Source organism: Cydia strobilella, chromosome 2 (assembly GCF_947568885.1).
Source record: "Cydia strobilella chromosome 2, ilCydStro3.1, whole genome shotgun sequence".
NCBI lineage: Eukaryota > Metazoa > Arthropoda > Insecta > Lepidoptera > Tortricidae > Cydia > Cydia strobilella.
Genome location: NC_086042.1, coordinates 2,934,920 through 2,952,482, shown reverse-complemented (window position 1 = coordinate 2,952,482; position 17,563 = coordinate 2,934,920). Strand labels below are relative to the sequence as shown.

Genomic DNA, 17,563 nt, shown 5'->3' with positions numbered 1-17,563 from the left:
AGTTTTTTCCAAGACGTAATGTATTGCGAATTTTGTTATGTTTAAGGTGTGACAGGCAACGTCAATAACAATGATAATGGCGTACATTAAAGATAGTATTTATTTGGTATGAAAAATACGAAGTCTAGTCTTCATTATTTTTAAAAGTCGCTGAACAAATGTTGGTCAGTTTGAGGAGTATTATAGCCTACAGTTTAATTTTTTGCTCCTATTACAGGCCACACATTGTATATACTGTAACCCGTTTAATTTTTACCCGGCAAAGTACACATTTTTTATACGGCACCCTAGGGAACTTACATTGTGTTGTAATATTTTAATTTAATATGTATGTAATCAATTAAAGTCTCGCATTTGCGGCAACTAGGGCAAAGTATGACGTCACGGCAAGCCATCCTAGTTTTAGTTGCACTTCGTTTTAAACCAGCGATTGATTTTACAATGTGCTACGTACTTTTCTGATACGTCGATGACATACTCTTAGTATATTGTGTATTAAGAGCGGTAAACAATATTTTACGAACGTTTTTCATCACACTTGTGAGCATGGAGACTATATAAAGGAGCCAAATCTCTATGTATGAAAAGTGTCCATCAAAAAACAGTAATTAGGCGGCGCCACCATAAACCGAAATACTACCAAAAACAAGCTACGTAATTTGGTCGGGTTATTTGTTGCCTTATATGGTTCATGTTATACTCATGTCCCAGAGCCTAACTAGCGCCACCGGAGAGATTAGGAACTATTATTTAAAGCTAAAAGCGGTCACTTTTGCAACAATTCTGCCATAAGAGATTGGCATCCTTTCTATACCATCCATACTTGTGAGGAAAAAAAGAAAAAAAGTTCTGTCTAATTTCGGACGTACATTACAGCCACAAATCGAAATTTAGGATTTACGGACCGCATCGCCTACGTGTAATAACACCTTTTTCGAGCACGTGTGATGAAAATTTTGTTAGAGTCAGACCAAGATAAGTCTGCAACGATTTGGTAGCATTCGCAGTGCAAACTTCTATGAATGACGTATTAATAACACTTGCACTGCGTGTGCTATCAAAATCGTTGCATAATTTTCTTGGTCTAACTCTTTAGATAGCTAACGGTGGACTGTATAGATGAGATGATAGAAACACGTATTATGAATTAATACTTTTAATAAAATACTAAACAATGAAAATGCGGCACAATGTTTATCGGTGACAAGGCAGACTGACATATGACATAGCACCCAAGAAAAGTATAAATATTTAACAAAATAAATATAATAATAATAATAAATAATTTCTTTATTCAGATACAGTGTTCCAAATTTATTAGTTTGTTACTTAAAAGCTAGGTTATTTATATTAAAACTATTTTTATTACACACTAATTGAAAAAATATATATCCCCTGAATGGGGGGTGGGGGGGGGGTAAATATGTTTAAAAGAGTTCACATTCCAGCCAATCGCCAACACTACCTATATTGTTGCTGTCGACGGCAACAAGCGAAAGCAACACCAAAAAAAATTGTCTTAGTCTCTGATAGGTATTTTTCTGTCGTTTAAAAATAACTGAAATGGAAAAAAATATTCATCAAGTCTGCTATATTTATATTCTATTTTTTTTATTCCGTAGACTAAAATGAGATTTCATGTGGTACTAAAAAATGTCATGTCTTACACATGAAACGTCATTTTAGTCTACGGAATAAAAAAACAGACCTTAGGTATCCTTCAGGTACAAATGGCAATTAATTAAGAAGAAAACTACTAATGAGCTCTTAGTTACTAAATAAACAAGCAAGTTAACAAGCATTAGAGTTTAAATAAAACATCCTTTTTTATTTAAAAAAATAACCTAAACAAAATACTGGACACAGATAAACTAGCTATAGTCTGTCAAAGGACTGTCTCATTTCAAACATAGACGGAGAGAATCATACTATAGTTTGTCAAAAGACTATCTCATTTCAAACATAGACAGAGAGAATCATACTAACTTGTCTTACACTAGTACTAGCACCCAACTATACCTATAGTTTGTCAAAAGACTGTCTCATTTCAAACATAGACAGAGAGAATACTATCTTTGTCTTACACTAGTACTAGCACCCAAAAGAAAAGGATGAGTATAGTTTTTTTTTGTCTTATTTACTGACAATTTGGTTGGACCGACTATGCATGTTTACATGTTTCGCCTTATTACAAAGGACTGTAGCATATTCATTATGAACAAACGTTTGCGTTTGTGTATGAGAGCTAAAATTATTGTAGTTTCCATTTTTAATTACATTTTTTAAAGCAAGAAAAATATTACAAAAAAATACAACTTATTTTTGGACCATCCTATAGGTATGTTTCGCTTGATTAAATATAGAGTATCTAAGTGGCAGTCAACACCGTGTGAAACGGTAGTTTATCTTTATAGTTAGCCTGACAGACGCCCGTCGTTTAAAAATAACCGGCAGTTAGCCGTGGCGTGTACGTCACGGCGGACCGTGAGTTTTGAGGGTTGTTCCGGCTAATTATATCCTCGAACGGGGATACCGCCGTTTAGCCAAATATTTTTCGCCAAATTTCACTTCCCAACAAACTTATGGCATCATTTTCATTTCCCAAATGAAATTTTAGCAAGTTTTTATTTCGCAACCATTTCATTTCGCAACCCCATACTTGCGAAATGAAAATGACGTACTAGGTTGGGTTAGGTTAGGTTGGATTATGAAAATTTGCGAAATGAAATTTTGCCAAATGATAATTTGCGTAAAATAGTTTGGGAAGTAATACTTTGGGAAACGATTTTTGGCAATACATTAGTAGACCCCTCGAACGTCACAAATGGACAAAACTGTAAACTATACCACGTGGTAAACTTTTTTTAAAACCACATAATGTTGCAATTTTGAAAGTAATGGTATAGGTTTTTTTTATACTACGTCGGTGGCAAACAAGCATACGGCCTGCCTGATGTTAAGCAGTCTCCGTAGCCTATGTACGCCTGCAACTCCAGAGGAGTTACATGCACGTTGCCGACCCTAACACTCCTCTCCCTCGTTGAGCTCTGGCAACCTTACTCACTATACACACACAACACTATATGGGTAGGGGTATTGAAAATAACAATGTAATATTGCGACATCTATGATCGAAATCAATTTTTTTTCTATTAATTTCTCTGTACTTATGTATAATTAATTATGCATGCACTACAATAATTAGTTAGGTTATAACCACATAAATTTTCACATGCTTGTCGGCCGAACGCATTCAGGTTCAGTTTCTGTATTGAAACATCCTATGTACCAAATGTTCTTGTAAACAAATGATAGATGAATTGAATTGCACTGCTCTAATAAATAAGTAAATAAAATATAGTAATAATATATGTTAGTACTTAGCAGTCGCCGCCTCAATTCGAACAGGCTGAAAACCAGCGCTGTAACCACGCAGTAACGGCGGGGCTTCCAGCGCATTAGCTGTCAATTAACACTTGGCACGCTCACTCAATGAATAAGCGACCGGTGCATTTTAAAACTCACTAAATGCCAATTGCACCATCCGCACTTGACAGACTGATCAACGTCACCCGGCGCGCCGCTGCGGTTTACTATGAAACTTTCCATACAATATAATTTTGCGAACTCTTTAACGATGACAAACAGTTTGGTCCCTTAGGAAAGGATCGTTTAAAAAAAAACTCGGTGAAAGATCGGTGTCAAAACTGAACGTTCATAATCAAGTAGGGAACCCCCGGCGTTGCGAAGCGCTGTCAGTGGGCACTTGGCACGGTTCTCGCGCGACGAATAATGGGTGCATTTAAAACTCATTTCGTTTATAATATACACGGTGGCCAAAAACTAAGTGCATTCCTGTTGCCAGGGAGGTTTTGGGATTATACTGAGCAACTTTTACTATGGGACCAACCCAGAAATCGCAAAAAAAATCGCTCGCTCGCTCGCTCGCTCAGGGACACCTACAACACTACGGGTTGCCGGCTTTTAATTTTTTTAATATGGGAGAACGCTCTTTTCTTTCTTTTTTCTAACCCAGTTCTGATGATAGGATCTTGGCACGGACTTCAAACATCAGTTGATAGGGATAATACTTTATTTTATCCATAAGTAGAAGTCAGTTTTTCTATTTTTTTTAAGTTTAATATTACCTATTTTATGTATTGAAGCTCTACACCTGGATCAAGGGGCTTAGCCAAGATGCCGTTTGCGCTACGACAACGAAACGCTTTCTGTCTCTCACTCTTACATATTAGTGCGATAGAGAGACATAGCTTTTCGTTATCGTAGCGCAAACAATTGACACTTGGCTAGGCTCGACTTGCTTATTGATTCGCACTGCGTCGTGTCTTCGTATCGTGTCAAAACCAAATCAACATTATAAAGATCGAATTGGCCTCCTGTATATTTACGATCCGTGTGTTTATGCGCGCGCGCAGGTGTCCCGTAGTTCCGGCTCTGATGTTTGTTTATAGCCAGATGGGCATAGAATAGACAATATTAGATTACGACTGTTTTTGGAACTTCAAAAAGAGTTCAATTGGACTGTCTTTTAGACATGTGTACTAAGTAGATATATATGCAGTTTAAGTACGTATATGGTGTAAGAACGTTTTTACGTAATGGAATCCTAAGTCGTATACAAATCAATTCGGTATTTTACAATGCTGGTACAAACACCTATGTAGGTTATTTAGGATATATCTACATAGTTAGTTATCGAAAACAAATGACAAAAAATCCAATATATAAACATACAAACGATTAAACCCCATTTTGACCAAAACAGATTTCAGTTTTAGAAATGTTACAATAAGTATTTTGAAGTCACGAAACCGCCGCCAAAAAGCCGCTTCCATACAATAGAAATACGCTCTCATTTTAAAACGACATACTCAAAGTCACCATCAGATATATCGGAGCGGCCGAGGTGGTTAAAATATCTGAACACGCACTCTAGCGCCTTGACAATAGAGGCGTGTTCAGATATTTGTGAGCACCTCGGCCGCTCCGATATATCTGATGGCGACTGTACATGAAACGTGGTATGAACATTTACTTATATCTATATATGGGATTATTTTAAATAATTTCGAATTATCCTTATCACTAGAATTGTAATTATCTAGTCACTATGTAGCCGTGCGATTGCCAAGTCCATTATAAGTATTTAAAAAATAAAGGTATCTAATACCATAGAGTAACTTATACTAGAGCGGTACTGTCATAGTAAATTTTGTAACCCCAGTAAATTCACTGCCATCTGTCGACACACTTTAAAACTAAAAATAAATATTTATAAAAATACGATAAAATGTATTTAAATATGGATAAATGTTTTTTTTTTATTTGCATTAATTATTTTTATGATTTTGACCCATGTTCTTTTACTGATATGCGTTAAAATTGTTAAATAACAAACGAAACCGTCAACGCCATCTATACGACAGTAGGCCAAAGCTAGTAGCGCCCTCTGAACGAGAATCAAATTTTCTTGATTTTCGAGGCACGTTTTTTCCTTAGACTGTATCCATCTATTACGGAGTTATATCTATCTTTGCTAATACTGATACGGTTTTATTTTAACACCCCCTGGCACTAATAAAATAACCGACTTGGTTTCACATTACATCTCAAAACTTTTTTGTTGTAGAAGAACTGCGTTGCGAGACGCATCTTTTTACATGTACTGTTTTTGATGGGATATCTATGTCTGGTACTGATAGAACGAGAAAATTATATGTATTTAAAACATCTTGCTCTAATATCTTTGTATTACAATTTCTAGCAACGAAAACTAATACCAGACATAGATATGTTACTTGAATGTTCATATCAAATTTCATGTAACTTCAGAAGCTCGTTTTAAAATGAGAGCATATCTCCGATTGAATAGCGGCGGCTTGATTCGCATGACTCTTAAACCATCAAACAAGTGTCGATAGTAATCCAGACACTTCATCTGTAACAATTAAAGGCAACAAAAGATCACCCGAAAAATCCTGATTATTTTTCAGCGTGCGGCCTTCGGAGACGTGCGGGGGGCGAGGACGGCATTGACGTCACGCGCTCCCGCCAACAGCGCTCCCCTGCTACCATTCCCAACCCTCACATCCATAACGACACATCTACATACACAGCTTACCTAATACCAACCTTATTTAACACTGTTAGAGTCACTTTTTGAATTGCAGCGTTTCGGTGTTTATGTCGTGGCGGTTTGGATGCCGGCTTGCCCGTTTGGGCTTTGGTTTACGCTGTTAGTACTTATAAATTAGCTACAGATAACGAAATAAATACTACGTATGTTTAATTAAATTGGGGGGCTATAATGAGGGCGGTGACATTAGGGCATGCGAAATGTGTAAAATGAGGGCTAACGCGTATGAATTCGCCGCTAGGGGCGCTAGTGTAGATGGTGGTCTTTCCCATAGTTCGAAATGTCAAATGTCACTTGTCACTTCAATGACTGACAGCTGTTCTTTAGTCTTTTGGACCACCATCAACAGAGGCGCCAACTGGTGAGCAAAAAAACGATAGCCCTCATTAACTGAACATGTCTTTATTCTTAAGAGAGTAAAAGCAGATAATTTTAGACGCCTTATCCAATTAGCAATTTCTGCTGCTGATTGACAGTAGCAGTTATGATTTGTTCTTGAAAAGTGCGAAATCTTTTGAGAGTTCCGTATTGGTTATTCTGTGGTTCCGTACCAAAAAGGTACAAAAGGAACCCTTATGGTGCGAATCTGTCCGTCTGTCCGTCCGTCTGTCACGTCGCTAAATATCTCGAGAACTACTTAAGCTATCAATTTGAAATTTGGAATAGACATGAACAACGCTCACCCAAACACATCGAAAGTATTTCTTTGTTTATTTTTTTATTAAGTATGGAAAATGGCCAATATTAAAAGGGAGCAAAATTTTAAAGTCCAGATACTAAGTCAAGTGGGGTATCATTTGAAAGAGCTCAAATTGAACATTCCAAAACATTTTTTTTTTCAGTGAAAAAAAATTATTTATGGAGGAAAATGTGAAAAAAAATACCATTCACCACTTACGTCAGAAGTTTACCAATGAAATATTATTACTTATTTTATAACATAACATTATTATAAATATTACAGGAAAATTCATAAATTCATAAATTCATAAATTCATAAAATTCCTCTGCTTTAAAATGCATGTAAATTATAATTCTGCTAATTATTTTAGGCTGTGTAAAAAACATCACTTAATCCCACTTGTTAAACGCCGGGAAATTGCGGATATTTTGTATTTAATAAACATTATTAAAAGCCATGTTGATTGTCCTAGTTTACTTAGTAAAATCTCTTTCACTGTTCCATCGAGAAGGTTAAGGCACTTACGTCCCATTAGTACTAACGAGGCTTCCACTAAATATAGAAAAAACAGTTTTTTGTGCAGGGCAGGCAAGACTTTAAATAAAGTTTTGCTTAATTTAGACTTCGATATATTCAATGATAGCATATCTGTAATAAGAAAGAAATTAATTGCATTTTATATGGGTGATACTTCTAGCGCAGGTTCGGGCTCGGCTTACTAAAGTTGTCCTTTATAGGTGTATTTGCTTTTTGTTTTTTTATTTTTATTTTTTGTTTAATCTTTAAAGTTTTGTGCAGTCAGCGGTTGAAGTGCATGGTTACTTTCTGAATGAATTCCATTCCTGTTGTGTCTATGCGGTTTTGCAGCTGGCAGTACACACTAACACTAACCTTGGCTTGTGCTGTCGGTACTTGTGTGTTGAACTGAATTTTAGTTATATTTGATTTTTGTATATTTAATTTTTATAAGTGAGAACCTGTAATTGGCTCTGTAATTCTATTGTAGCTTTAAAAATGTTTATAGCTGTTGGTTTTCCATGTATGAAATAAAAATAAAAATAAAAAAATAAAAAAATATAATCACGTTCTATCTTGATAACTTTTTTCTTTAATTAAAAAAAAAAACATTTTCCAATTTCATTTGCAATTTAACCCCCTTTGCGGGTTTATTATACTTGAAATTTCTATGAGATAACACTAAAAACATCTTGGTTTTAATAAAACAAAATTTTCTGAAATCGGTTCACATGATAAATAAATATTCTTGAAAAACCAACATATATAATTAGTTAGACATTTGCCGATAGATGGCGCTGTACACAATTATGCTTAGTATACTTCTGGTCAAAAGTTTTTTCTGCTTATAGTTACAGAATTAAAAGTTTGTACGGAACCCTCGCTGCGCTACGATAATTAAAAAAAACAGGAAAACAAACATTTAATTAAAAACTGAGTTCCAATCCATGAATGTCAAACGATACGATACGATAGCAGTCTAATTAAAGATTTATTAATAGTAACTTTATAATTATGTTGTAGGTACCTAGAACATAATTATAAAGTTAGTGTTGGAGTTTATTTTTGTAAATAATTAACTTTCCGTTCTATTTTAAATTAAGCTTTGTTTTTAATTACAAAATATGAGTATAAATAGGGAATATCACGCAAAACTCTGCGTAGAGGGCGTCATTAGCACAATCACAGGGCCTGCCGCGACTCACAAAAATCGAAATCATTAGATAGACGACCGGTCTGGCCTAGTCGGTAGTGCCCTGCCTGTGAAGCCGATGGTCCTGGGTTCGAATCCCGGTAAGGGCATTTATTTGAACACAAATATTTGTTTCTGAGTCATGGGTGTTTTCTATGTATATAAGTATGTATTTATCTATATAAACATATATATCAACGCCTAGCACTCATAGTACAAGCTTTGCTTAGTTTGGGGCTAGGTTGGTCTGTGTGTGATGTCCCCTAATATTTATTTATTTATTTATTCATTTATTCGAAACCCGGAGCTCATAGGCAACTTGTAATACTCTAGTCACTTACAATTTTTTTTTTTTACTTACAATTGTAGCGGCATTACATAACGGTTTGTAAAACATTGCAACGTTAAGGCCCCATTCGCACGAGAGCTTAAAAAGCGTTGCGTTTGCGACGCACTCATAAATAAGAGCGAGAAAGCGACATCTCTTTCTCGCTCTTACTTATGGGTGCGACACCACGCAACGCTTTTTAAGCTCTCGTGCGAATGGGGCTAAAGCACCTGTTGAAGCTCGCGTGCCCACGAGTGCCCGACACCAACAATACCGACCATACCCCATACCCTAGTATACTAAGCATAATTATTGCCCATTAGGGCACAGGGCACCATCACGCGAGGGTAAACTGAAGCGGTACCTATTCGACTTTTTATATTAATTAATAGCGAACCGCCCCGTCGCACGGGTAGTTTAACAAATTTACACAAAACCTTTACAAATTATACATATAAACCTTCGTCTTGAATTACTATCTATTAAAAAAACGCATCAAAATCCGTTGCCTAGTTTTAAAGATCTAGACCATGGAGACTATATAAAGGAGCCAAATCTCTATATATGAAAAGTGTCCATCAAAAAACAGTAATTAGGCGGCGCCACCATACACCGAAATACTACCAAAAACAACCTACGTAACTTGGTCGGGTTATTTGTTGCCTTATATGGTTCATGTTATACTCATGTCCCAGAGCCTAACTAGCGCCACCGGAGAGATTAGGAACTATTATTTAAAGCTGAAAGCGGTCACTTTTGCAACAATTCTGCCATAAGAGATTGCGATCCTTTCTATACCATCCATAGTCATGATCTTTGCCTAAGCTAGCTTATTCGAGAATTGACAACTCCCATCGCCACTTGTCACAAAGCTACATGGGCGCTGTCACGACCTTCCATTAATTGAATTTTGCCTCCTTTAAAAAAGACGTAATTGTTGACAGGGAAGTAAGTAAATGAAGTCCCTTCTCAAAACCTTTGTCACAGGGCGGATACGCTATACATCAAAAATCACTTGCGTTTCTATGTGTGAACGGCACGTGTGGTGCGGTATGCGTCATTGTGTGAGTAAGTTGCTTAAAAACAGTACTGAGCGTCAATATTCCGACCATATTTTGCACGGAGTTTTCGAACCGTACCCACCAAACTTTCATTACTTTTGAAATATTGTTCAATAATAAAAACGCGTTGATCTTTCGTATAACCCGCCATTTTTAAGGTTCCGTACCCAAAGGGTAAAAACAGCACTAAGACTCCGCTGTCCGTCGGTCTGTCCGTCTGTCACTAGGCTGTATCTCATGAACCGTGATAGATAGACAGTTGAAATTTTCACAGATGATGTATTTCTGTTGCCGCTATAACAACAAATACTAAAAAACGGGATAAATATTAATATTTAAGTGGGGCTCCCATACAACAAACTTTACTTTTTTGCCGTTTTTTGCGTAATGGTATGGAACCCTTCGTGGGAGAGTCCGTCTCGCACTTGGCCGGTTTTTACAAACCCTAAACATTCAGCTGTCAAATAGTTTTTTTTTAGGGTTGCCAGCACTAAAATACAAAAATGGCGGCAAATTGAAATCTTGCGTCCTTTTTGGGAGATAAGGGGAAAGGATATTTCAACACTACGTGTCCTTTCATCTTGTGTTCGGTTTACCTCTACCTCTTTTACCGGGGATGGAAAACGTAGTGCCATATTTTCAACGTAGTGGTGGTGTTAAGGGTAGGTAATATCAAAAACCTATATATAACTCCGTATAAGATGAATAGTCTAAGGCAAAAACGTGCCTCGGAAATCAAGAAAATTTGATTCTCACATACATGGCGCTACCACCAATACCAACCTTTGGCCAATTCTCGGCTAGATGGCGTTGACGGTTTCGTTTGTTATTTAACAATTTTAACACATATTAGTGAAAGAACATGGGTCAAAATCATATAAATATAATAAATACAAATAAAGAAATCATTTATCGATATATATATATATATATATAATTTTTTTTTATTTTTTTTTTAGAGTTTTAATCGTGTGTCGATAGATGGCAGTAAATTTACTGTGACTACAAAATTTACTATGGCAGTACCCCTCTATCCTGTATAATCTCTTTGGTAATATTGAGTGAAATAAATATAGTTACTTAAAGTTTTCCAATTGTCTGTGAAAAAAACAAAAACAAAAATATCATTTAAATAAATTTTGAAAAATGACAGTTCAACACATTTTGTGTAATAGAGTATTTGACTACCAGTCAAATCAGTTTCTTTTTACTGTCAAAACGATATGCTACTATGGAATTTATATGAAACACTAGCATGTGACGTCACAATCAAATTACCTACTCTTTATAGTTTTGTACGGGTCTTAAAATAGAAATTGTGTCTAAAAATAACTGCTGTCTACGTTTCTCTATTAATCTTCTGGTGCTTTATTTCATGCATGGTGTAAAATAATTTATTTTAGATGCTGTCAAATACCCTGTGTCAGAAACGTTTGTGACATATGTATTAATATGACATGTGAAGTGAAGACAGTATGGATGGTATAGAAAGGATGCCAATCTCTTATGGCAGAATTGTTGCAAAAGTGACCGCTTTCAGCTTTAAATAATAGTTCCTAATCTCTCCGGTGGCGCTAGTTAGGCTCTGGGACATGAGTATAACATGAACCATATAAGGCAACAAATAACCCGACCAAATTACGTAGGTTGTTTTTGGTAGTATTTCGGTGTATGGTGGCGCCGCCTAATTACTGTTTTTTGATGGACACTTTTCATACATAGAGATTTGGCTCCTTTATATAGTCTCCATGGAAGACAGGAAGACAGCATTTGTGAAACTTATGAACATAGACATAGTATAATATACAAGTAGTTATAGACGAGCCACCGAGCGACCGGGGGTAAGAGAAAGAATATTCATACAAAATTTGGGCAGCATAGGATTTTTTCTCTTTCACTCTTATAAATTTCGGTATTTCGCCATCGCCTCTCCTACCTATGATGCCACCCGGTCGGTGATAAGGACAAAGCATGGCACTATTTTCTCTTTCCTCTTATAATGAATGTGAATGAATGTTTTTTGTCTGCATGCTTTCCTTTTTTATGTAGTTGTGGCGTCAAATAAATGTATTTTTTTTCTTCTTCTTTCTTTCTTTATAGGAATCGCAATAAGACTATCTTTCTCTATCAAAGAGTGTCAGGCCCTTGCTTATGAAGCTACATCTACTGAGTGGCTCTTGCCTGATCTCATATTACCATTAAAATTTTAAATCTTAAGATGGCCGTCGGGATTTTAGTTAGGCTATTGCCCTCGTTATTCCAGAGCCACTGTTTACTTTGGCATATTAACAGCTTCGCTTTTGTAAATGAAAACAGTTATCAAACTCTATATCTATAAGTTGCGTTCGAAACGTCAGGCCATAAATAAACATAAGTTTGTTTAAAATTATAAGATTCGTTTAGTCAAAAAAAACAACAATAACCCGTAGGTATGTACAGTAGTTTATGATGGGGTGCACATGGAAATGTGACGATACAAGAGATGCATATACTACAAAGGCCAGTCCAAACGGTCGATTTGATCAGAAAATAAATTGGCGTCAATCTCCAATTTAATCACCAATTTTAGATTTATGGTGATATGTGAGCGCTGTAAATTTAAAAAAAAATGCCCCCAAACGCGAATACTCGTCACAATTTGGTATCCTTGCGTCCGCACCTCCATTTTATCGGTATAATATCGGTCATAATCGGCGGTCGAAATCGGCGAGCTAAATTGGCGTTGCGTCCACACCACCTGATTTGATCAGACAATTTAATCAAATTGGCGAAACAATTTTCACGTCTGGACTGGCCTTAGGCTCCATTCTTAGCACTTGGCATGAAAACTTACAGTAGTTTGACTCTAACATCTCTTGCCTTTTTGCGCGCAGCTCCGCCGGCAAAACGGAATTTTACTTAATCACATTCCGCAAAGATAATTTCCGATAATTTAATTATCTATTTACGCTAATATTTATTTTATTTGTAAATGAATGGCGGACGCCGCGCGGGCTACTGCGTCTATTCGCGGCCCCGCCTCGAGGTTATTTAAACACGCAGTGACGTATGCCACGTCAGTACTACCAACCTAACCAGTATAACTTCTCCTTGATCCGTGCCCTTCGATAAAGAACCTCGTCTTTATTGACAAGCGTGCGTAAAAATAACCCATAGACAAGATATTGGTTTTATGTGCGCGGAATCAAAAGCGCGGGAAAATTTATTGCGTTCTATGCCGATTATTAGGTGTGATGATTTTTTTTAAGGAGTTGGATTGCTGCTGGTTCAGAAATTGCTTTTTTAGGGTTCCGTACCCAAAGGGTAAAAACGGGACCCTATTACTAAGATTCCGCTGTCCGTCTGTCTGTCCGTCTGTCTGTCTGTCACCAGGCTGTATCTCATGAACCGTGATAGCTAGACAGTTGAAATTTTCCACAGATGATGTATTTTTGTTGCCGCTATAACAACAAATACTAAAAAGTACGCAACCCTCGGTGCGCGAGTCCGACTCGCACAGCCGATTTTTAACTTGAGATATTATTAACTCTATACCTAGGTACTGGCTTCCTGACCACCGCGTTCAACCACTGGAAATTAATTACTTATACCTTATACTAACTCATTCTCATTACTACCACTTATATTTAGAGCTGTCGAGTTGAAATAATGTAAATTATTTATTTACTTAACGCGTTTATATTATTTGCCATACAGCAAACAAATTTTAAGTAGGGAAAACTCTTTTCACTAAAAACCGGTTTTTAATGAAACCACTGAAACGCATATCCCTCGACATCAATCTCCCACATCATCATCATCCCTTTGTCAGTTGAACCATCGCTTGCCCCATAAAGAACCCTTTAGTCTGAGATGTCTAGAGCCGTCAAGTTTAAGCAGCCGCAATCAGCGTGCATTCTGCAAGGTTCAAGTCTCGTTCAAGTAGCCCGTTATATCGGGCGGATCTGCGCGCGCAGCTATCGATCGCGGGAGATGTCTCTCAGCCGGGAACAACACGTTGTCTATGGACAGATGGAATGCTACTTTGATGGTTTTTATTTTTTTAACGGCTTTTTGTAACAAGGGCACAGATTAATAAATAGACAAGGGTTTGATATACTAAATCGTTCCTTGCAGTTAAACGCTAATAACTAATCTTTCTCATTTAAGCGCTATCCGCTTGCGTAGAGATAGTAGGGTGGCCGAGCAGGCTTTATGCGTCTCAGCGTCTACCCTCACCACTTTCGCGCTTGTCATCTCATATATTTGTGTTCAGGACATCAAACTGAATGCATTGATACCATATTCACATGATATTCACCAATATCTGAGATGACATGAACGAAAACGAAAACATAGATACATTGCAAGTTAATAAACAGCTTGTAAAAAAAAGGGTCCAAGCTGGGATTTGAATCTACAACCCCGGCTTTGGAATCGCTACCGTTAGGCCACCAATGTTCAGAACTCTCTTTAAAACCTTAACTACATTAAGCTAATCTAACCCGAAGACTGGCGAAGAGCCTACATATTTACTGCACAATAAATTCGGTAACATTCACTACGAAGGCACTTTGTGCTTCATGGTATGCCGGTGCATCACGTAAAAGCCAGCGCCTTTGAACAATTTAGGTGACAATCAAAAGCCATCACGTGGATAAAGCCATCCGTAATCCATATCCATTCTATACATACTTCCGTACTTATAATATTATAAATGCGAATGTCTGTCTGTCTGTCTGCCACTTCACGCTTAAACCGCTGAACCGATTTAGTTGAAATTCGGTATAGATAGTTTGAGTACCGGGGAAGGACATAGGGTAGTTTTTATCCCAGATATCATCCTTTAAGGGGGTGAAAAGGGGGCTGGAAGTTTATATAGGGAATCGATAAAAAGCAGATTGGAAAAAAAAATAGGCTACCCAAATTACTAACTCCACCCACGCAGACGAAGTCGCGGGCAAAAGCTAGTAATACTCAATAATATTAAACAAGTGCTAGTTGGTATAGAGGCCACTCAAACTTTAGGAAAGTAAGTACACATAATTATTTATAAACACATTTCGAGCGTAACATGACGGTAAAACCAGTAGGTTGGCGTCGTCATAGTGTGGTCATAGTGGCCACATTGTTAAGGGTGGACGCCCACTCTGCGTGGGCAGTGGGCACTTGGCTAAATGTACGGCCTCCATCAGCTGCTAACTTGTATAACCCTGTACAATGATATTTAGGTTACAGGCGTTCCAAAATTTAAGCACTTTAAAAATACAATTGCTCTATAGTCGCGCCTAGGCAAGCTATAACTGTGCATATGTCGACGAACTCCCGCACACCGAAATTAACCCTGTTCAATGATATTTAGTTTACAGGCGTTCCAAAATTTAAGCACTTTAAAAATACAATTGCTCTATAGTCGCGCCTAGGCAAGCTATAACTATAACCGTGCATATGTCGACGAACTCCTGCACACCGAAAGAGAAACAGACAGGCTTATATGTTTAACAACGAGTACACAATACAATATATACAATTAGCCTTTAATCCTGATTAATTTAAAGTTGTGTTTAGTTTCTTTATAATTGATTATTAATTTTCACTAGTCAGGTTGTCGGGGTTTCCGACGAAAGCCTCCTCGAAAGCTTTCCAGTCATCTCTGTTTCGAGCGGTTCTTATCCACTGGTGGGAAATCGTCCTCCCATCTATTTTCGGGTGTCCCTGACCTCTCTTGCTGTATTTACGGAACCAGTTGGTTATATTTATTTTTTTTATTTTTATTTTAATGGCTTTTATTATAATAGCCAGTGTCATGTAATTTGCTGTATAATCATATATAACTAGGATATGTAAAACGCTGATAATAAATCACAAATAAGAAAAAATCGAAAAATCATATTGCGGTTACTCATACTCAGTGTGTTGAAGTTGAAACCCCAGTTGGTTATATTTTGTGTCCATTTGTCTATTTTCGATTTTGACGTGTGACCTGTCCACCTCCATTTTCTTTTTCTTATTTCTCTGGCTGCGTCTCTAACTTTGTTTTTTTTTTGATTGTTGTCAGTCTCCATCTGACATTTATTCTTATTCCTAACTAATAAAATAAATATGGCCTCCTTATGTATGAGTATAACCTATGTAGGTATAGTCATTTATATATTATTGCCCGATTACCCCCGTAAGTGGCAGCCTCGTCACGTCGTACATTGTATGAAAAACAAACGCCTAAGTAAGGTAGCATGGGCTGTAGGCACGTGGCTAAATGTATAATCAATAGGTACTTCTACCGTTTTTGATTTTTCCATGCAAAGTTGAAGAGAAAAACTCCGAAGCAGTAGCTGAGAATACATCCGGGGTATCCACTTAGATGAGGAGAAGGATCTGTAGCGTCTTTTATATCTTTTTTAACACTAAAGTATAACTAAAATAAAATAATTAAATTATTAACAAGCAGAAACGTCTGCGAACGATGCTATTACGCTTAGAATAAATTTAAAAGTGGAAAAATTACTGTGTTGGGTGAGACTTGAACTCACGGCCTTTGGATCGATACTCCAGCGCTCTGCCATCTGAGCCACCATACCACTCATCCATAGCCAGCGAATCTTTCCACCGTATGGGTCGAGGGGACCCTAGCGACATCTACTGTAAGAGCGTTACACTTCCTTAACGTCTACCGGAGTTCTAAGTATGTGAAAATGCACGCGGGAATAATAACTAAGCGACATTATTTTGATGTCAGATATACGTTCGAATTGCCCTTTTGGGCCGTGTTGCATAATAAACTACATCATAATATTAGTAATTTATTATGCAACACGGCCTTGGTATAAATTTTAAATTAGAACCATGATACGTTTTCGGATCAAACTCAATAGCACATAGAGTAAAATGCTCCCGGACGTGCCTAAATATTTTAGAATCATTTTGTACCACACCATACGATCAATGAGTCATTGAATCAAATTTTTCCACAAACACTACCGGATAGAATCGATCAAGTTCACGGAAATGCTAAATCTGATTTCATCGTGTTACACGAGTATAGATATACTATATAAATTGTGACGAAATGCTGAAACGGGCGAATGCGATTGGTAAAGAATAGGTACAGTTAAGGCCCTTGACTCCGTTGTTTTTGTGTGATGTATATAGGTATGTATAATAACGTTTTCTGTTTTTGTTTCAGTGTGCAACTTCATAGTGCACGAGCGTTGCGTGGGGCAAGTGGTGACGCCATGCTGCGGGGTAGCGCCGAGCCTCATCAAAGTAAGTTGTATATAAAGTAGATCTGTGGCAAAAATATCGACTTCATTCGATATCGTTACGATATTGATCTGGAGGCCTAGTCAAATTTTAGTTTAAAAAAAATACATATGTAGTGCATTGTTATACTAATAACCGGTTAACCCCAGGATAGATGGATGGTGCAAGTAGCGCTAAGTGTGCCCTATAAAGGGTTATAAGCAATTAGCGGTAGCTTAACGTATTATGGTTGTTTCAGAACCCAGTGGCCCACTGTTGGTCCGAGCCGGCCCACCACAAGCGAAAGTTCTGCACGGTGTGCCGAAAGCGGCTCGATGAACTGCCGGCTTTACATTGTATGAGTAAGTACAAGCTTTGCATTATGTACAAAAGTGTTCACACGGATTTC

The 17,563-nt window shown here is 37.2% G+C and overlaps 1 protein-coding gene across 4 annotated transcripts in view; it reads left to right on the top strand.

Moving 5' to 3' along the window:
- The window catches only part of LOC134755335 (diacylglycerol kinase theta), a 60,520-nt gene that overhangs the window by 22,804 nt on the left and 20,153 nt on the right, over window positions 1-17,563 (top strand). For all 4 annotated transcript variants that reach the window (XM_063691807.1, XM_063691810.1, XM_063691805.1 and 1 more), the window contains exons 2-3: window positions 17,099-17,178; window positions 17,414-17,516. In XM_063691807.1, the coding sequence (XP_063547877.1) occupies window positions 17,099-17,178; window positions 17,414-17,516 (183 nt within the window). The remainder of the gene's footprint in view (window positions 1-17,098; window positions 17,179-17,413; window positions 17,517-17,563) is intronic.